The sequence below is a fragment of the Parambassis ranga genome, chromosome 12, assembly GCF_900634625.1.
Source record: "Parambassis ranga chromosome 12, fParRan2.1, whole genome shotgun sequence".
Classification (NCBI taxonomy): domain Eukaryota; kingdom Metazoa; phylum Chordata; class Actinopteri; family Ambassidae; genus Parambassis; species Parambassis ranga.
This window is the reverse complement of record NC_041032.1, coordinates 2091539-2114109: the sequence shown is the minus strand read 5'-3', so window position 1 is coordinate 2114109 and position 22571 is coordinate 2091539. Positions and strand designations below refer to the sequence as shown.

The 22571-nt window shown below is 40.6% G+C and overlaps 1 protein-coding gene across 3 annotated transcripts in view; it reads right to left on the bottom strand.

Annotated features, from left to right (window-relative positions):
- wdr7 (WD repeat domain 7) overlaps positions 1-22571 on the bottom strand; it is a 62593-nt gene that overhangs the window by 1457 nt on the left and 38565 nt on the right. For all 3 annotated transcript variants that reach the window (XM_028417626.1, XM_028417628.1, XM_028417627.1), the window contains 7 exons: positions 15880-16107; positions 10865-11051; positions 6250-6367; positions 6016-6165; positions 5850-5932; positions 5011-5110; positions 1364-1468 (listed from right to left, as the gene is read on the bottom strand). In XM_028417626.1, coding sequence (XP_028273427.1) covers positions 1364-1468; positions 5011-5110; positions 5850-5932; positions 6016-6165; positions 6250-6367; positions 10865-11051; positions 15880-16107 — 971 coding nt within the window. The remainder of the gene's footprint in view (positions 1-1363; positions 1469-5010; positions 5111-5849; positions 5933-6015; positions 6166-6249; positions 6368-10864; positions 11052-15879; positions 16108-22571) is intronic.

Sequence of the window (22571 nt, the reverse complement as noted above, 5' to 3'; positions counted from 1 at the left end):
ATCATAAGGGGTTAGTATTGCTGACATGTTTTTTTTCTTTTTTGGCTTCATTCTTGCTAAATAAATAACAACACCGTGAAAAACTTGTGTTATATTGATTGTCTAAAAGTCCAATCAAATGATTTAAAAACACACACAAAAACATCTCAGACAAAGAACCTGGAGTTTAACCCATGATATCTCTGATGCTGTCCTAAGCTAAAGACAGAGCCTGAAACTGGACACAGCTACAGTGTGTGTGTGTGTGTGTGTGTGTGTGTGTGTGTGTGTGCGTGTGTGCGTGCAGGACAACACAGCAAGTAGAAACTCTATCATTTCCTGGGACGACGCTGCCCCTCCCTCCCTTACACACCGACAGAGTGTCTGCCAGCTCATTACCACAGCAGCCGTCCTGCCGGCGCGCTAGCAGTGGTTTATGCTTACAGTAATGCCATTAGCATGTGTGTGTGTGTGTAGGCGTGTGTGTATGCGTGCGTGTGTCTGCAGACAGTCGTGTCAGAGGTCGTAAAGACCTTTCATTCAAAATAACAGTTCTGGGAAGAAGATAAGAAGTGTGTACTCATCAGTGTGTAAGTGTTTCTCATTCATGTGTGTGATCGGGCACCTCACAGCGTACGGTGTATTTAGAGGCTTTGTTTTATTCATGTGAACATTGTGTCATTTTTGTGTGTGTACATCAAAGCATAGAATAAATCTTTTTATATGGAATGTATAATGTGTTTGTTGATACAGGACATATATATATATATATATATATATATATATATATATATATATATATATATATATATATATATATATATATATATATATATATGGGTATGGAAAGTATTCAGGCAGTTCCTTTGACCTCATGATCCTCATGTGCTCTAACATGCACTGTAAGCTGTAAGGTCTTATACAGACAGGTGTGTGTCTTTCCTCATCAAGTCCAGTCAGTATCATCAAACACAGCTGGACTCAGATGAAGGTGTAGAACCATCTGAAGATGATCAGAAGAAATGGACGCACCTGAGTTCAATATATGAGTCACAGCAAAGGCTCTGATACTTAGGACCATGTCATATTTCACTTTTTCTTTTTAATACATCTGCAAAAATGTCAACAATTCTGTGTTTTCCTGTCAACATGTGGTGCTGTGTGAACATTAATGAGGAAACAATGAACTTAAATGATTTTAGCAAATGGCTGCAATATAACAGAGTGAAAAAATGGAGGGTCTGAATACTTCTGTACCCTGTGTTTTAACACAGAAACATTTTGTTACATTTTGACATAATGAGACCTTAAAACTGTGTCAATAGACGATGAAGACTTTAAAACTCGTTTACATTTGTGTGTGTGTGTGTGTGTGCGCACATACCTGCCAGAAGGAGATGTGGCTGTCAGCGTTGGAGTAGGTTGCTAGGTAACGGCCATCAGGTGCAAACGATACAGCTGTGATTGGGCCCTTGTGACCATGGATGTTCTAAAAGTGAGGAGGAGATGAAGGATCCTTTTAAATGATTTTCAAAATACGATGCAATAAAAAAAATTATATATGTAACAAAAAATACATCTGATCTAGTATAACAGTAGCAGCAGATAGTAGGTTATTGAGAGTTTTACTATGGTGGGGGAAAGATTTATTACTAATTTATTATTTATTTATTTATTTTTGCAACTTAACTTAAACTGCCCAAACATTTGCACATACCTGCCCTGTACCCTGCACAATTTCATGAGCTTCTAAAGTGTAAGGCTGTGTTATTTAGGTTTCACCTCTGACCAAGCGAGAGCAAAATACCACTTTATGATACCACAGTGTTTTTTTTTTGTGTATTTCATCTCATTCCTCATCACCCACTGCAGCTAAAATGAGAACTACAGTTCTCCAAACAATTCCTCTTGGTGATGGTTATAAAGTGCAGTAACAGCTGGTGCTTCACAGCCACACCTTAATAAACTCTGTTCTGTGATAAAGCCGAGATGAAAAACAAATTTTGGTCCTTGTTGAAATTTCATCGAGGTGTCTGAAATAAACTCACAGCGTCACCCACATTTTCCCTGACAGTAAGTGTTTGCTTTGGATGAGATAATTCCATCAGATGAGTGGCATTTTCTGGTCCAACAGATGCTGTGCCATTTGCACACCAGAACTCTGGGGACAAAAATATGGTGCTGCTGAGCCACGTGTAACACAATAAACTGTCCTACCAGATGCAGGGTGTGTAACGCAATAAACGCCCTCCTAGAAATCTCCACCCTGCCTCTGCCTACGACTGGGATTACAAACTGTAACCTTCAGATGAGATTAAGATGCGTCGCCTCTGGCACCCAGACCCTGACATAATAACCCGTCTCTGGCGATTAAAGCTAGAAAAAAAAATGATAACACAATGAAATGAAAATCTCATCGTTTTAATTCGTTCTCTCCCTCCTCCTTTTAGGGGAAATCCTATTAGATTCCAGCACTGTTGGCTGAGAAAAAGCTGAATTATTTTCATTGCTTTCCAGCCGTCCACCCTTGTTTTCTTTCCTTCCTTCATTCTCATGTGTCTCCTCCTTTCCATCCTTCACCTTTGCCGGTCTTTCTCCTCTATTATTTTCTCTTTGGAGAGGTCCCAAATCTCATTTCCCATCACTACTGTTGTTAAAGGGGAAAAAATGATCAAAAGGCCAACAGAGCGGATACAGTTTGTCCACAAACAATCATCAGTTCAAACTAGAGTATATTGATGCCAGTGTGAGGGAAATATGACACAATATGATGTGTTTAAGATCCAACTGAACTTCAAATGCTCCTCAATATCTGTTGCATTCATCTGTCAAGTAATCAACTTGTGATTAAGTTACAAAGCTACAAAGCTCATGTAGTGCTGCTTGACACATTTGGACTATATTTTTCTGGCATCTTTTATTGAATGGAAATATATTTAACATCTAATAACATGACATTTGTTTTGTTATTTCAGTGTTGTTTAGTGTTCTTGACGGCCTAGAACTGTTTAATGTACATTAAACACTGATGCTGTCCTATATATTATAATCAGTGTGTGTGTGTTGCAGTGGACTGCCTACCAAATCAATCAGCCTATCAGCTCTCAGAGAGCAGTGGAGCACACTGAAACCATTTACAGCACTCTCTACTTCAACACACCTGACGCCTAGGGACGTATGTGTGTGTGTGTTTGTGTGAGTCTGTCACAAAGATGCTTCATCCCATTTCCATCTTCTATCCACTCTGAATAAGACTGACATTTCTTAGCCCCCGCCTCCACTGTGCTTGAGAAGTATTCAACAAATGCAGATACAGTGAGTTACATGTAATTATCACTTTTCTTTTTTTTCCTTCACTTACCGTTGACTAATTCCATTTTATATATAGATTCTAAAAATGCTAACAACTAGCACACAGTGTAAAGGATATGCAAACCTGCAGCGATTAGCTTAGCAGGGCTCAAAAGGGTTAAAACTACAGCCAATCAAGTATAATTCTTTGAATGGGAAATGGTAATAACGGTAACTAATAAGGTTAATAATGCTGGGGAAGGAAATGGGAGGCTCAGTGGGAGATGAGACAGAGCTACACCTCCAGCTCCAAAATGTTTCCTCTGGATTCAGTGGTTACAGAAAGAAAACAGATGCAGCCAGATCAGTCAGATTGTTTCTTTGTGTTCAATTAGTAGACTCAGTAGAGTCTGTTAAAGAAGCAGAACAAGCAGCTGGACACGCACACACACACACAAAGTGATGCTGGCGACAAAGGGCTGTTCACAGAGGCTGATCAAAGCTGTGGCAGATGGTCACGCAGGGACTAGCAAGCTACGGTTGGGCACACACACACGCAGGCACACACACACACACACACACACAAAGATGGATTATGAACAAACCCTGCCTCTCCTCTCATCTAACTTCCTCTTCATCTCATACTCTTGTGTCTTTGCTTTACTTCCAGTCACCTTTCTTCTCCTCTATTTCCTCTTTTCCTTGCTTTAATGCATCCTCCCTCCCTAGGGCCATTGCTCCTTTTGTCCCTCCTTGTTTCTTTCCCAGTCTTGACCTTCCTAACCTTTTATTTAAGGTAACTCTAAAAAGAGTTGAGACCATATATTTAGCATTGTGGAATGGTTTGGAGTTGAACAGGAGTGTCAACGGCAATAAGAAATATTGTTTGATGATTCTTCATAGGATGTTTGGTTGCCCTTTGATGGATGCTCAAATTTACTAAAATGTTGTTTCCATCAGTACTTTTCAGGCTGACTGAGTCACATACAGAGACAAGCTTCCAGTAGGTGCAGCTAGAAAAATCAAAATGGAAAAAAATGTAGAAGAACTTGAACTCTATTAATAAAGCAGACAGCTTTCTGTTGCACATAAAATAAAACACTAGTAATGGCTCCAGTAGACACACACAGTTCCTGCAGAACCATTATCTATCAAATGTTAATTACTGCAAATAACACACACACACAGAGAAGTGTCTCCTGGTTTGACACTATGGACACAAACAAAAACACCCAACACAGAAACAATCAAACTAGATGTTGGGTGAACAGGGCCGTGCTGTTATCAGATATAAATGACCCCCCTCCACCAGACTGGACTGCTCAGGTTACTGCAAATCAATACACAGCAAATTACCAACACACACACACTCACACAGAGAAATACACACAAACATAAAAACAAGCAGCACACACACACAATCAAACATAAATGCGGGCTAAGACAAAAACATGATTAAGAGAGTCATCGCTTCATCATTAATCAATTACTAGGGAAAAAAACAGTTGAGGCAACAACTCCTCTCCTCCTTCCCTCTTCCTGTCCTCCGCCCATCGTATTTACTCTTCTTTACACCCCCTGCTTCTCCTTCCTCCTCTTGCTTCCTCCTCACTTCCCTTTCCTCTCATACAAGCAAGATATCCAAGATGTCCTATTCTATGTGAGGGATGGTATAGCTACTACTAGTCAGGAGACTAAATAGCTCCAACTAACAGCTGAGGTACAGAGTTTAGAACGTACCTGGCATTTTCCAGTACGAACGTCATAGAGGGCGACTGAACCCTGGCGAGCTCCAACGGCGATGCGGTGACTGCGGTCACAGTAACCAACCATGTAAAACCTGCAGGACAACAAACAAGCATTAACTCATGAACATACAACCAGGCCTAAATGAGCAGAGGAAAATGTATGGACAGTTATGTTGTGTCTAAAATGATTAAAAATAATGACTGTAATGCATAGAGATACAATAGACATACATACAGTACACTTAGTGTTAGATCTATTTTTCATATGAAAAACAAGCTTTAAAATCTTCTGGGTAATGTGAGCTATGTGATAGGCTTGTCATATCACAACAGAGGGTGGCAGTAGAGTGACATTTTAATTATTTATCATTTCGTTTTCCTTCTATACTTGTTGTACTGTTCTGTAAGTTGAATTGTAAGTTGCCATGGAAAAGTAAAGAGTTGTATGTGTGGATGGAAGTATTTGCAGGAACTAGCTGAAATGGCTTATGTAGGAGTTTTTTTATGGACATGACTGCTTCACACAAAGTCCTGTCAGTAACACAGCTAGCAGTGAGGGGCTACTGGTTATTATGTAAAGCAGGATTGCTGGTGTGGGAATACATTATGTAGTTGTGTGGTTGTCGTAGATACAAACACAAACACACTGTTTTATTGAGAATACATAGAGAGAAATGTACCCATCTTGTATTAATATATTCTCACACACACTCAGATTAAGGAGGTGTATTTGCATGCCCTGAGGTTGCTGTCTATCACCAGTGACTTGACCTCTGACCTTTGACATTGGCATTGACAGTCAGTCCTCATGGGGATTTTCATTATACTTACTTGCAAATCGCAGGGAAACACTCTTGCAGGCCTTTCTTCTTCACCAGAGAGCCTTCAATACAGTACATGATGATGTCCATCACCTGAAGGAGTGCAAGAATGTGGGTATTAAATAACATATGTCAGTTCGTTTACTATACAAATATAACAGGGTCATTGTGTTTACCTCTACAAGCAGATCTACGACATCCCCAGGCATCTTCTCAATCAGGATGTCAATCACTCGCAGTATCTCTGTCTTGGCTCTGGCCAGAGTGGTGGTGTGAACGTTCTGCTGTGACTGAGAGTTGGCCTGAGCTGCATTGTAGCGATGAACCTATTTTTTTTTTTTTAAAAAAGGCCAGAGTTAAAGCTGCTATTTAGATGCGTGTTGAGAAATATTTAACCACTTCAATCTCACCTCTCTTGCAATGGTGGTGATGAAGGCGGGCGGCCGGGCAGTAGCAATAAGAGAGAGGGCATGGCGGGCCGACCGAGCTGAATCTGCAGGCGGGTTGAGCGGCAAACCCATTGTGATGCTGTGGAGACAATACAAACGCCCCAGATTATAAAGACAGACCAAAAAAATAAATTTTTTTTGGGACTATTTTCAGCAGCAGATGAATACACCCTTGGCAGCAGGATGGTGGATATAAAATTAAACTTATTTGTAGGTTTGTGTTATTAGGGAGTTATTAGGAGAAAATGCAGTGAAACCCTGCCACAGAGAAGATAAATGAGGATTAGGAAACACACTCAATATTGTTATCCATTGTTGTTTTGTGTGATTTGTTGACAATAAGATAAATACATAAGCCTATCCTTTAAAGAGCAAGACATTTAAATAAACCACTTTAGGAGGGGAGGAGGAAAATGAGATAAACCTGAGAAAAGCAGCAGAGATTGAGTCTTACAAATATATGGAGTGAAGAGATTAGCGGGCAGCTTATAATGTCAAGGCCGAGTCAATGGGAGCCATTCACCAGACGACAGCATAATGGACTCCCACAATGCAACAGGAATTAGACACACACACACACACACACACCCTAACAGCTGGCCACACACCCCTCAGAGTGTGTGCGTGAGGGAGAGGGAGAAAGACCAAGAGGGCGAGCAAGGCCACCTTGTTAACAAATGACTCAAGGGAGTGAGAGAAAGAGAGAGGGACAAGAGAGAGGGAGGGAGTGATGGGTAGACGCTCGGCTGAGCTGCACGATTCATCTCCTCTGATTACACATCACAGCTACAGATCCTATAATTAATGCTGGTAATATATTGGCAATATATCAGCAATATTGAAATGTTTAATTTCATTTAGAGAGGTGGCTGTAATTGGAAACAGTCACCATGTTGATATAAGGCAGCAGGAGTGCAAGGAGCTAATTGTGCTAAGGCCCACTGAGGTTAATAACCAACATTTAGAACATGTAATGAAATAATCTGGATTATCAGGACTCACATGGGAACACACACACACAAAAATATAAGATAAAATATAATCATTATATTATATTTGAGCAATAATATAAAGTAAAAAACAAATGATTTAAGTGTATTAAAATGGCTAATTTAAAATGAATTCATAAATTTATGTGTGATAAACTTTCAGAGCTGTATGTGCAGCTGACAAACACACCTAGGGTTGAGTGTGTGTGTGTGTGTGTGTGTGTGAACCTGACAACATGACTGCATTCACAGCCAATATCACGCTGACATTATCCAGTCAATACTCACAGTCACACACATACACACAGCGAGGACTGGAAGTATTGATTTTTGTGTGTGAGGGAGGAGTGAATAACCTCAGTTACATGATGAGAGTCACCACTGAAAGAAACCAAGACTCTCTCTCTCTCTCTCTCTCTCTCTCTGTCTGACTGGCTGTTTTAGGGACTGATAGACTGACTTGCTGATTGGTTTCCTGAGTTAGCTGAAGATGGGTGACTGGATGGTTGGTGTAGTAACTGATGTGACAATGCCCCAGCTAACACACACATGCATGAATACAGGCATACAGGATGATGTGAATATTGCACTTGAACAACTTCATTTAAGGCTGGCGTCTTCCCTTTTAGCAGAAACTTGAGCACATCACACACTTTGCTGATAATACATTTCTACATACACACCGTTTCCCTTTCCATCTATACATCTCTGGCAGAAACAGCAGCATAGGCGTGAAATGTACAATCTGTGTCCAACCCATGTCAGGAGGAAGGTCGTGAAAAGAGTTGGTCACATTTATTGACATTAAGAAACCTTTATTATTATTATTATTTATTGCTTAAGGCAGCCCAGCCAAGAGTGCCATACACCAGTGAGTACACTGGAGGCTATGCGGGTAAAGTGTCTTGCCCAAGGACACACAGTGACTAGGGAGGAGTTGGGATTGAACCACCAACCTTCCGGTTATTGAACAACCCTGCTCTACCACTGAGCCACTGCTGCCCACATATCATATATCATAAAAGAGTTTTTTTTTTATAGGAAGAAGAATGAAAGGAAGTGATTTTTTTATTTTCATTATTTTTTTTATCTTATTTATTGCTCCTAACAGACTGGGACAGCAACTTATTAGTCTTTAGTGAACATCTGAAGGTTGACAAAACTTTGTAAAACTGCAGTATTTGGATCATTGCTGAAACATCCATGGTGACAACATGTCATTTTCACTGCACGACACCAACATCACCAAAACATTCATTTAGCACTGCATGAAAAATGCAACTTCTCCTCCCACATATAGATAACAACCACAGTGATAGTTATGCTATCAAGTCCAACACATACTAAGAGGACACACACAATGCACGTGATGGCAAACAACATCACACGATCATCACATCTGAGCCATAACTGAAACTCCAAAGTTTCATCATATCGATGTCTCAGATTAAGCTACATAAGGCTACATTTTATTACAAAAAGGAAGAGATATGATACCTGTTTTAGAATATAACTTCTCATAGTACAGGTGTCACTGACAGGTTGGAGGTTGTTTTAAAATTGTTACCAGGTCCAACAGGGTCTGAGTGCATTCATAAAATAGTGACTTAGATATTTATTCAGACAGAGCAGGAAATGTTAAGCCTCAAAGAATTTATAGGGCGTAGGTAGGGCCTCTGAATAGATGCCTTGAAAAGTGTGTGCTGCAGGTTTAACACACACACACACACTTTTGTGTGTCTAAAAGTGTAAAATGTGTAAGTATTCTACACCAGGAGGTTTTTCAAATCTCTGCCTACTGAATAGGGATTATCACACTCACTAACTCACACAGACACAGACATAGAAGCACACACACACACACACACACAGCTCTGCATGGAGTGTATTGACAATCTTTTGGTGCACCAGGGACAAAAAGCCTCACTGCAAGTCAGCTGCATGGAAATACATTCTGTGTGGTGTGTGTGTGTGTCCCACTCTCCTTTAGCCAGTGTTGCATTCATCTTTACATAATCTTTACACTAAATAAACTGCCTGAGTGAAGATAGGTGTGTGTGTGTGTGTATTTATGTATTCTCTCTGTGTGTATTATAATGTACCGATGTGATGACTGTGTGCCTCATTGATCAGCACTTGTGCTGTTTACTTCAACAACGCCAGGAGGCAACAACACACACCTGCAGACATCTCATTATTAATTATACATGGTCATGAACTCTGTGTGAGTGTGTGTGTGTGAGTGCATTTTAGATTTTATCCTTTACTCGACCTTGTCAGGGGCAATGAATGGGAAAAAAAATCCAGTTGCATATATAAGATGTAATTGCCTCATATTGCTGGTCTTCCTGGCTGTCTTGTATTTAATTTTCTAACTCTTCACTTTCTATTCTACTAAAAATGCATTCTACTAAAATGTAATTGTGTCGTTTCTCTCCACACACAGTGGCAGCAGACATATCTATACTCATTTAACCAGACTGGCCCAGCTCGAGTTTCAGCCTTAATAGGATCAACTAATATTGGCCAGTTACATTTCAGCAGGGAGGAAGACACACACACACACACACAGGGCTTTGTGCCAAACATGAGAAGATGCTGGAGAATTAGCCTCTCTTTGTGACCCGTGGCCTTCATTTGTATAAAAAGCCGCTTCAACCACAACCTCTCTATGATTGAGTAAAGGCAGCCATGACCTTTGACCTCCTCTCTGCAGTTTGTAATGTTGATAGTGAAGCCGACTGCTGCTGTTATAATCTATGCTTTAAAGACTAAATACCACTGGACACTGGTCTATGAGGTGGTTTTCTGGGTGCATCCACTCCACCCAGACATGTTTACATCCTGGTATAATTTTGGTCTTCATAGATAATTTCCCAAATCCTGCCAACTGTACAGGTTTAAGTTAATATATAAACTTGCTAGAGGGTTGCTGCTGGACTATTTGCTCACTATTGTTTGATCACTGGTGCTAGTGTCTCACTAAACAAAGAATAAATAATTTTAAGTACATAACACATTAATACCTCCTGAAAACGGACAAACGTGCATGCACTCAGAGAGGAGTCTCGTGTCAGAGCAATACAGACATTGTTATATCATCATTATGTCTTACAATCACATTACAGCCGGGCTCTCGTAACTCACTCTTCCAGCTCTCTAATGCCTGAGTGTATGTGTCCATAATCATCATATTTTACATATTATAGACGTATATATACAATGTGTCTGTGACATTCAAGAGAAGTCAGAGTCAGGACTTGGACAAGAGCAAGTCCCAGTTACCTCATGTCGAATCTCAACTCCTTGGGTAAATCGTTATTTATTGTGCACAAGCAGTGCCACATAAAAACAGCTTCCATCACTTCACAGAGCAGAGAGTGAACCTAAGCTATTATTAACAATTCCTCATGCCTCATTCACAAAATCTTTAACAGGGTTTATTGTAGCAATGCAATTTCTTATGGTCAGGCTGGTGCACAGGAAGAGCAGAGTAAGCGCAAGCAGGGAGGGACCATTTTAATGAGCTGCAGCAAATAACTACCAAAACTTGCTTTAAGTTTGTATGTAGGCGTCTGTGGACTTACTTGGCCAGCTGCTTCTCTGCGTCAGCACACAGCTCAAGCAGTCCCATGAGCACGGCCGATACGTCCATGTACGGCTCCCACACCGTGAATCCTCGACCAATCAGATCGATGGCAGTGCGCCGGATGGTGCTGTGGGCAGGCAGCTTGAGGCTGGGAGGCTGCAGCAGCAGGAAGGTCAGTGCTTTACCTGCAAAGAGTACAATCAGAGTGTTTTAACTGAAAATGCCATCCGACAATGTTACATTGCATTTTACATGAGCTAATTAGCTTTTAAAATGAATATATTGAGGGATATGAGGGATGGCGTTATAAAACACATCAACATATTTGGTACCAACTCAAGGATTTTTCCTGTTTATTCAATTTAAATATTGTGGACATATTCATTATTTTACAGTAACTGTCATGACCACATCAGTTGTTGTCTTCAACAAGAGTCAAAGCCACACCCACCACCATCATCTTAGCAACACTATAGCTGCACAATAATACAAATCTCAAACAAAGGAATTCAATATAAAGATAACTCATTTATCTTCTCATTAAGGAACAAGGCAGAGACTTAGCTAGGAATGGCACATACATGCATTTGTGTTACACATACACACACACACGCCCTCAAAGGAAAAAAAGACAGCAAGCGGGATAGAGGTCACTTCATAGCTGACCTGACATTTGAGCCAGTCTCTGTGGGGAAGCACTGACCATTAAGACTCCAGAAGATATCCCCCATCTCTCAATAACCACCCCCTTTCCCAAACATACATACACACCGACACAGGCAGCCCCTCCTTCCCCACCCTCCTAGATCTGTCTGTCTCTCAATGCCTATCGCACCCATGGCAGCCAGAGTTTTTTTAGAGACGCTTCAAAAGGATCGAGCCAAAGGAAGAGAACTGCGAATGAAAGATCAGAATAAATATCCAGTTTTGTATGCACTTCTCTGCTTTTGAATTACGTCCGGTGTCAGTGACAAACATGCAGAATGCTCTGGGTTACAGCTGTAAAGCTGCAAATCTGTCTCAACCAGACTCTACATTAGCATTAGGCTCTTTTTATCTTCCACTGTCTGATTTTACTCCGAGATCAATACACTCCATTGTATTTTCACTTGAAAGGCAAATGCTAAACAGCCATAATATGAAGAAACATACAATATAAAACAGATCATTTACTTTAGTTATAATCTTGTGGTGGCCTTAAAGGTCCTCCAGTCTCCAGACACACACAGCTAATCTCATCACTTGGATCTCCTGGCATTTTATCATCAGCCTGCCTTAAATGGCAAACCCCATTCCTTATTGGTTTATATCTATACACAGTCTATGGATGGGGTTATGACAGATATAGCATGAGGCTAACCCTGTTTGCAACGCTAGGTATAACCACTATAAGCCATCAATGACTGATTGAGCAGTAACTATGTTAGCATCATTGTGCTATGTCTTTATGGGTGACACAGATGGTAAGAAATGGATAGCGGCGGCTCATGTTGTTAGCCATTAGTAAAGAGACAATAATTCAAACATGCAGATCAAGTGTGATGTTCGCGTGTTGTGACTGAACCAGTGACAAAAACTGTGAACTTTGACCCTCAACAAAAGGTAAGCAAGCTAGCACGAGTCAAAATCAATTATGTGATTGTAACATACATCAATATACATGCAAATAGTAGACTATAAATATCAGCAGCAATGTAGGACTGCATGATCTTTGACCTCTATTTAGTGATCATTAGAAATCAAGAACACTATTACACTCTTGGTTACACCATGTATTTACATCTGTTCCATTCTATTAAACTGCTCTTTCTTTCTTTGTACTACAATATGTATTCACTGTTCATACTATTGGATACTATGGACTAACAATAATCTATCCCTTTAAACGGTGTGAAACCTTAAAAACAAAAAAATGACTGTTGATGCAACATTTGTTACATAAAGGCCCAAAACAATCCGATCGTACTCCTCAGTGATGCTGGACACCAGGGTTTTAGGGGTCATGAGGTCAAAGTTCAAATCTGTTCAAAACTGACAGTGACTGTGTGTGGGTGGGGGAGTGTGAGCATTTGTAACGTGAGCTCAATCAGACAGCCACATTTGCTCCTAAAAGCCTTGTTAGTTTATTTATATGTATATATATATATATTTTGATGGACAATTAAAGATGGCCATTTACAGCCAGGGCTGAAATCGGCCGGACTGAGATTCAGATTTACAGCCCCTGCCCTCTAATAAGGGAGCAGGAAGTAAGAGAGGTCCAGAGTCTGCTCCATTTCTCACAGCGGACATCTTTGTTTAAAGGCCTCGCGCCCAAATGAAACAATAGCTATTGACAAAGCGTCAGTCGGCTATAATGAGCTGTTAGTTAGGGCAGTAAACATGCCACATTAACACACAGAGGGTGATTAGAGCAGGAGGACAGAGGAAGAAGAGTAGGGCGGAAGGAAGGTAGATGGGAGGAGAAGTAGAGAGTGTGAAATAGTGACAGATTGGTGACGTCTAAGATTTACCAGGCCGAAACGGCCACTAACAGGGTTTGTGCTTTCTTTCCTCCGTTCTCCCCCCCACCGCACCCCACTCGCTCTCTTCCTCTGTTTGGGCTTAAATGAGAGGTGAAGGTAAATCAATGTTGGGGACTTGGTTAGTGGATGAGAGCTGGATCAGACTGGCTGCAGAATGGAAAAAAAGAATGAGAGCTATTTTAGTGAGGAGGAGAGAGAAATGGTGCATTGTGTATATGTGTATAATACAAATGTAATTTGGAGATTATAAAAGCAATACTTGTTTACCGGATGATGAGGAATAGCAAGTGACCACCCATGTAGCCAGCAGAGTGGGTCTTGTACTGTCCAGCACTATAGTGGTGCTGGCTAACCTGTTGTGTGTTAGCAGGTAGAACACCAGCTGTACCACATCAGCTAGCTTTGCAAGTAAAACGCCTGGCATTCAGGTCTGTACTGTGATCTCTGTGAGCTGTAAGTGGATCAAAATACTGAAGAAAAGTCTTAAAAGTTAAAAGTTCACTTAACTCTAGCATGCCCAACTAAAACTTCAAGACGCAAATGGAGAGGATGGACTTTTAAGCAGAACTTTTTTCTTTACTAAGAGGACAAGCGGTTGGAGATGCTAAAAGAAGGGTGTCAGGATGCTCCTTACCAGTTGTTCCATCTATGCTCTCCAATGTTTGCTCCCAGGAGAATAAATGATACTAAATCTAACAGGTTCCTGTGGAGTTGAGCCATAGATCGACTCCTGCAGATTCTATCTGCTTTTCTCATTGAATGTTCACACGTGGTAAAACTCCATTTCTGATCAGTTCTCATGAATGTTTAAAAATGTCAGAGCAAGTGAATGGGCTTCACGTGGGACTGGGGGTATTTTGACATTTACTGTGAGCATCATTGTCCAGAGACTGTGCACTGATGCACACTTTTGTCTTTTATTCTCCCCAACAGTATGCTCTCTTCCTTCTGTCATCGTTTGTCCATCTTTCCCTCTTTCTATCCTTAAGCTCAATCTCCCCCTCCATCTCCTCTACATCCCCCCACCCCCACCCCCACCCTCCTTGCCATATAAAAACATCAATCTATACCCTGCTGTATAGACTTCTGTACCCTCCCTCTCTCTGGGTGGACAGCTCTCATTCATCACATACCGCACTGTATGCCAACAACGCCGATCTATCTTTCAATTTCATAACAGAGCAAGGGGGGGGTGGAGAGTGGAGGGAGGGGGAAAAACAACAAACTGAATGAGGAGAGGGGGGTGAGGAGAAAGAAGGAGGCAGGGATGAAAAGAGAAAAAACAAAGGAGAAATAGAGGAGATAGGATTAAAGAAAAAACATCCTGCACCTTATGCTTTTTATGGTCATCTGTAATAGTCTAATTGAGGGAACACACTTTAAAGATCCAGGCAGGCACTGTGTCAGGTGAGGTCAGGCTGAAATGGTCAGTTAGTAGAAACATCCTGTTGGAATTCACTTAGGTAAATGCTAAATAAAGAGCTATGCTTAGGTTTAAGTTTTAGTCTGTTCATCAGGAAGGGGTGAGTACATTGGTGTGATTAACCTTGGTGTGAAGTATTTTTAAAATAACATTTTAGATAAAAAGTTACGACCTGAGCATCACTGCTTAGTGTAGTGCTTAGAAAAGTGTCTGAAATTTGACGTATGTCTACATGCACAGGTGGTACCTCAGCAGTCATGACACTTAATTGCAGGTAAGTCAGCAGGTTTTCATTAGTAGTTCAAAAAACTTGATAATGTAACAGAGAAAATAATAACCTGGGGCACTTGTGTTGTCTTGGAAAATGTCCAGAGACAGCCCCTGTGAGGAGCTCAAAAAATCAATTAAATCTGGAGTTGTTTTCATCTGATGATACAGGCTTAGAGTTTGTGTGTGTGTGTGTGAGAGAGAGAGAGTCCACACAGGTGAGCTGACTGCTGTGTACAGGTCCAACTTAGAGGCATCGCTCCACAGCCTATCGGTGGGAGCACAGGCTCTGTCGCTGGGCGGACGCCCCCAGAGGCAGCAAATCAGAGCTCTGGAGCAGTGGGACGGAAGAGCAGCACTGCTTAGTTCAGGTTTGATGCCCACCAAGGTCCAACGCTGCAGGCACAGCATGGCACAGGCTGGGCTCAGTGAGTGTGTGTGTGTGTGTGTGTGTGTATCAGTCAGTGCCAAGCTCCTTAAGGTGTCAAGCTTGGTAGGTGAAAATCAATCCCATCTCTCTCCTCACCTCTAATCCAACTCTGAAGTTTCTACTTTGTCAGTTGTGGAGTTGTGAGTTTGGAAAAATGACAGTGTGGGACATGCTTCAAACACTGCTGTCTATGTACGCACTGAACTGCAAGTGCAGCCTCAGTGAAGAAGTGTTGCATCATGGTTGGTGTTACTAAATGTTTATAATAATTTTAGCCCCGTATACAGAATAAAGCTTGTTAAAAGAAAATAAAACTATATCATAATTTACAGTATGTCCACTGTGTGTATGCATGTTTCTCTACTTACATGTGTGCCTGGCCAGTGAGTAGTTTGATGACCCTCCGCTCGTCAGTCCAAAACCTTCAGGTGCTTGTCCGCCAGCTCGAGCGCGTGCCGAGCCCTTGGGAGGTTCAATCTCAGCACCAAATTCAGCCCCGATGACTCCCAGCAGCACGATGGCAGTGGCCTGTTTACGCCGCTCCTCGTATGAGTTGGAGATCTTCTTGGCATTTGGTGGAAGGTTGGAAAGACAACCTGTTAGAAAAAGAGACAGAGGCACACGGAAGTTAACACATGCTGGGTGATTTTCACCTGTGGACAAGTAAACATGTTGTTGTCTTTTGTCTTTTTTTTAATAACACTTCAATCGTAGGCACCCTCTATCTAATTTATAATAAAGGATGCGATGACAGATTGTGTAAAATGAAAGACTTCCAAATTTAGTTGGATTAAACATCACAGCTCCTGATCCACTGGCTCTAGTGAATATAAATAAATGAAACCTGTGACAATTTATTTAAAAAAAAAGATTGTTTAAGGGTTTCATCTTGTGTTTTCACAGGGAAAGTGTCAAGCTTTTTTATTTGTATTTTTTTCCCTTATTTTCAATCTGAAAGATGGTACAAAAAAAAAAAAAAAAAGCAGCAGGCCTGTGAGCCTCCAGTGAGCCGAACAACTGAAAAGGCACACTTCTATTGTCCTGGTATTAATCATTACTTACACACACACACAGTGGCACCCAGGCACACGCCTTATTGTCACGCTGAAAGCCTTTAGTCACAGTGAAAACACATTTACACGCAGACACACACAGACGCTCATGTTCACAGACCTCTGGACGGATTTTGGACACGTGCAACTGTAGGCTCTTTTGTGTGTGAGTGTGTGCATGAGTGTCAGTGTGTGTGTGGGCGTGTCCTTTCATTGTGTTCACCAAGACGACCCCAAAATAACCTCTTTTGTGAGTGCGTGTGTGACAGGGTCTACACAGTGGGGAACTGCTGCTTCAGCCCAGAGTGGTGTAATATATGTGTGTGTGAGTGATAAAGTGTGTGTGTCTATAAGAGTATCACAGTAGGAGATGAGAGCTCCTTACACACCTTGGATCAAAGGGCCAATACAGAATACATAAAAAGTGTGTGCATGTGCGTGTGTGTGTGTCTTCTCTCTACACGTGTGTATAAATTATGTGTGTGTGTGGCTGCTGCTGCCTCCTCCCTCAGATTTCTATTTTTTTTCCCTTCTCTTTGGATGAGTGAGAACAGCATTGTTATGGATTTGTATTGCAGGGGAACAAGCGTTCCACACACACACACGCACACACACACACACACAGAAAGAGGGGGTGAGTGAGTACACTTGGTGTGATGAACAGGGAGCAAGTGTGTAATGATCACTGCTGGATCTACTTCCTGTGGATGTTCACACAGTGGATTTGTTACCATCGCATGATCTTTGAATAGTTGGGTGATTATTTAAAATCAAACAGCCATAATGATCAGATCATGATTATTACGATACTTAATGGATGTTTAATTACTCAGCTTCTAGGCAAATAAAAATGTTTGAAAGCATAACTTTACCATTTACGGTATTTACCTTCTTTAAGAGCAATTAATTGAAAATAATAAACCAGTTTCTTACATAATATTTTATTATTACAGGGAAACAGAACAGCCTTTGTTACCTACTATGTTTAAGTTGGAGAGTACTATCGGGGAGTATTGTTTAATACTTCATGTGTGAGGACAGAGAAAACACAATCTTTACACTAAAGTATGTAGTAAATGTACATGTATATGTAACTGTAGCTAAACTTTTTTATTTGCCATTTGCTGATGACAAAGTGGCTCCAACTATTTTGACAATTGTGTGTATAATCTGTAAAATCATCCAAACCTTTCTGGTTAGCTGTAGTAACTGCAGTAAGTAAAAAGCTTTAGGAACTGGCGCACAGCTTCAGGTGCCACCACTTTGTAGACTTGAGCCAATCAGCCTGAGTAAACCAAGACAGGTGACAATCAGATCACACTGACAGTAGAGACATGTGACCTGTGAGTGTGTTTATTGAGTGCCTTTTTAAGTGTTACCATTACTGCACCTTTGATTACAGTTGCAACTGTGATTTTATATCCTACAGTATACATACAGCACAGTGTTCCTGAGTCCATTTCTCAGAGCTTAGGTGCCCCCCTACTCACCCCCCAATATTTCCATACTATATCGCGGTGCTCTTTATAATGAGATTGCTAAAGGCCAGCTGTCATTTGGAAAAAGGCCTAGCGGCCGGCTCTGATAAATGGATTACAGATGGCATCCATCCCCCGGGCTAGACTGGGCCAGTAGATAACAGCATTAGAGATAGACTCCCAACCAGAATCACTAAAAAGTTCAGATTTACAGAAAGAAAGTGAAAGTAAAGACAGAGAGACGGACTGGAGATCGGCATGAACAAAATCAAGACATTGTGTAGTGTATAGTTTTAGCAGGCAGCAAAGACAGAACAACTACATCTAAGTCTAATGCAACTAGTCATGTGTAAGTGAAACAGAACTCTACAATGTGCACGGGGGTGCTCACTGCTGTATGTTGAGTCACAATCAAACAGTAATATTCAGTCTCACCTTCTGGCACACGACTGGGTTAAAAAAATGACATATTATAACATGAACATATTACATTTTATATTTATATTCAAATGTTTATTTATCTCTCATTTAAGAATTGACCTTTAAAAAATAATTTTATCCTTAGATTAAAAAACTAATATTAGAGCTGAACACTGCCAGTCAGTTATAAATTAGAGCCAATATTTTAAAGTATATATTTACAGAGAAATATTGAAAATATTTTATAAAAAAAAAACTTTTTAGTGACACTAAATATGTCCAGGTCAAGGTGAAATTAATCAAACATTAAATGCGTCACTACTTGGATCATCTCAGATCTTTGAAGGAGTTGTAATAGCAGACTTCATTTGTGAGGTGAGCTTTCTTACAGTCAGTCAGCTGGTAGCAGCGCTTCCTGTTGGTGTGTACCTGCAGCCTTTCTGCATGTGTGGACGTACTGATTGATTTTTGAAGTCTATCGATTTGCTTCCTTTGCAAACCGGCAGATCTATTATAATGACATTGTATCTAAATCCTATTTGTTGGCCAACCTGCTCCCAAACATAACCGAATAAACTAAAGAGAGGGGGGGGGGCGGTCGGACTCCCCTTTCTGCTCGCCTCCGCTCAGCTAAATCTTCATATGAAACAGAAATGGATCGGGACAAGAAGGCTTTCTGGCTAAAATGACATTACCCATAAAGGAAGAAATCTATTAAAAAAAGGGCAGGATGGTTAATGCAACAACCTGTGGAGTCCATGAAATCACTGAACAATATGGACATGTCATAAAAAGGAGAAACACCTGAAATGTCAGTGAGCGGGGGGGAAAGAGCGACCTTTAGAAAGACGTTTTGTTTTAATGACAGTAATAATAAATATCACATTTTTTTTTAATTGCATCTGGTCTGAGGTAAGGATGATGATGGGAGGAGAAAGGAGAGGGGGGGTTAGATAACAGGGAATAGGGAAGAACAGACATTTATAGGGAAAAAAGAATAGAATAGTTACAGAGGAGAGCTGAGAGTAACTTGTGGATCACACGTAGCATTTTTGGAACCGTCTTCAAACATCACACACACACCAGGTCGGTATGCTCACTGTGTGCTCACTGTCCTTTCAGTGTTTGCAGATGCAACAATTACACTGCAATTCCTATAGCATTCCATTAAATAAATACTGTGTTACACCGGGTAATATATCAGTCAGAGGGACTGCAGCAGTACTTTCACTTTAATACTTCAACATTTTAATGCCAATACTGATAAATATTTTCATGTAGTACTTATTTTAGGATTGCTCTATTGCTACTTTTAATGATCTGCATTATTACATGCAGCTATAGTAGTAATTTAATTCATGAAAACATGTTTTGTTATTAGTACAAAAATGTAAGAATTAGAAATACTTTACCAGGGGGAAATTGCTTAAATACTCGGATACTGTATGTATAGAACTTTTAAACACAAACCTTCTGTTGCAATCACTTAAACAGAGAGAAACAAATCTGGAAGTATAAATTATCTGTGAATGTTTGCGTTTCTATTCTGATAAAAACATTTATTTTTGTGAACGAAAACCAAACCAATAACTTTCTCATCCATCCTTTAGAGCTACCTTCCCATCATGCACCTCAACTCTGCCTCCATTGGTAATCAATGGGAGACTGGTAAAACCTGATCACCAGGGACCAAAGGAGGGGATCGATGCCAGCAGGAAACTGATGTGAGAACTAAAAAGCGAGGGAACTACACTGACAGAAAGGTGCTATGGGAGAAAGGATTTAGTCTATATTGTATATTCAAAAATGAATATATAAGAGCTCAGAAACAAACAGGCGAACTGTAAACATGGTTCTCAAGGCTACGATGAACCTTTCATTGTTTTTTACTGAATCAAGAAAAAAAGTTCTACAAAGATAAAAAGTGTTGGTGGATGGAAGAGGAGAAGTTGGGGGGTGAACGTTGTCCTTACAGCAAATGTCAGGAGACAGAAAATCTGGAGAAATAATTGAAAACACAATTAAGTTGATAGAGAAAAAAGATTTGAGTCCTGAAACGGTGGCTGCCCTTCCAACCGGCCAGAGTCCATCTGAAGGTTAAGTGTATTTTACCGTCTTAAGACAGAGAAAGAAGAACTATCTGCGCTCACCGGGAACAATGTGCTTCAATTAAATGGTATGGGAGGAGGCGGGGGGCGATGGAGGGGTCAAGGGGGCAGCCACATGAGATACCACAAACAAACTGGATACAAGTTTGTCAGAGGAAGAGAGCAGACGGGCCTGAAGTGCTGCTTTAATATGTTGGTGTTTAAGCTCTGCATCTACTCTCATGCAGACACCCCTTTGACTAAAACAGACCAGGTCTACACGCTGTTATCCAGAAAATGCCGCGCCTCCACCATCACTGAGTTATACATATCCTCTAATGTAAACTCTATCAGCACTACATTACCAAATTCTCCACACTGAACATACGGCAGTAATCTTACACAGATCTAATTCTAATGCAATGGAGGGCATATGCAGTGTAAACACATGGAGTATTCTACAGAGACTTCTTCCCTAATAATAAACTTTCTTCACTTTATTTATCAGTAATGCTGTGTGAAGGCGCCGATATTAAAAGCCTGGGGTCTTACATTTTTATTCTCTATTATCAATTATGAGTTTGTTTTGCAGTTTAATTTACCATCCGACAGGTTTTTAATACAGCTAATATTTTGGCACTCTGCGGCTGTCACATTCATGCCGGTAATGGAGCGGTTTTGAAAAATGACTCTGGATGTTAATTTCACTAATGCAGAGACAGTGGATGGCCTCCATCACACTGCTGCTTCATAAAGCAGGAGTTATTTTATTATTAAAGCACCACAGCTTAGTCTCTCTCTCTCTCTCTCTCTCTCTCTCTCTCTCTCTCTCTCTCTCTCTCACACACATCTTGCTTACAGATGAATCAAAGCTATCTGACAGCATTAGATTTCAGCGTGAAGTGAAGAGTTAGGGGGGAAACATTAGCCTTTGTGCTTAAGGAAGAAGTGTCACAAATTCAAACCTTTTTCAAAGTAAAGCTAAGAATAATATTTTTCCAAATTCTGTATTTTTTTTAACATTTCCACATTAATAACAATATGTGTGTTTTTTTAATTACACCAGCATTGCCTGATTTTTCAGTGCTTGCCTATGTGTCACTGTCAATACAGTTTAAGCTGATATTGCACATCTTAGCAATCAATTAACCTCTGTTTTTATAATATAAACTGAACTGAACAGCAAAGAAAGACCGGAAGCTGAGAAATTTCTGATTTTTACCAAGTTGCAGCAGGTCACTAAGACAATCATTAGACTATTGGGTTTAAATCAACTCTAGCTGCTAATTAAACAGTCAATCAGGCCTTTGAACAGTGACCCAGAAAAGCAGTGCAGTGCAAAGTAGTGCACTGGTCAGTCATTTCTGTCCATCTCTGATGCTCCACATCTGTGGTCAGACCATGAGTAGACTGCCAGTCTGTAACACACACACACACCCCAAGGCCAGCGCTTTATCTTTGTGACACATTCATAAACCCCGACGCACAATCACACACGCAGCCCATCCCCCTCTGCATGTGCACGGTGTCACACTGCCCATTCAAGCATAAGACAGGTGTGTGTGTGTGTGTGAGGGACAGAGGCAGAGAACATGCGCATCATACTGTAATCAGATGTTTGTGGGAGTAGAGGAGAAGGGAGGGGGAGAAGAGTAGAGGTCCATTAGACACATATCATACCATATTATACTATACAAGCACACTGAACTATTACATTACACCACATTATACTAATTTGTATTACAGTATGCCCTGTCTATACCCACACACAGGCTTCTCTACCATTCAAAAAAGCATTCCTAACTGCAGCATTGGATGCCATATTATGCTGTGATTTGCAATGCTATGCTATGTAAAAAATATTTGAATATAATAAGATTACAAAGTAGTAATCTTATTCCACAGCACTATACTATACTAAAATATACTACGGTACACTACACTACACTAGGAGTGACTATACTACATGGCACTATACTTCACCACACTATTGTTATATTATTAATACCTTTTGTGCTTTACT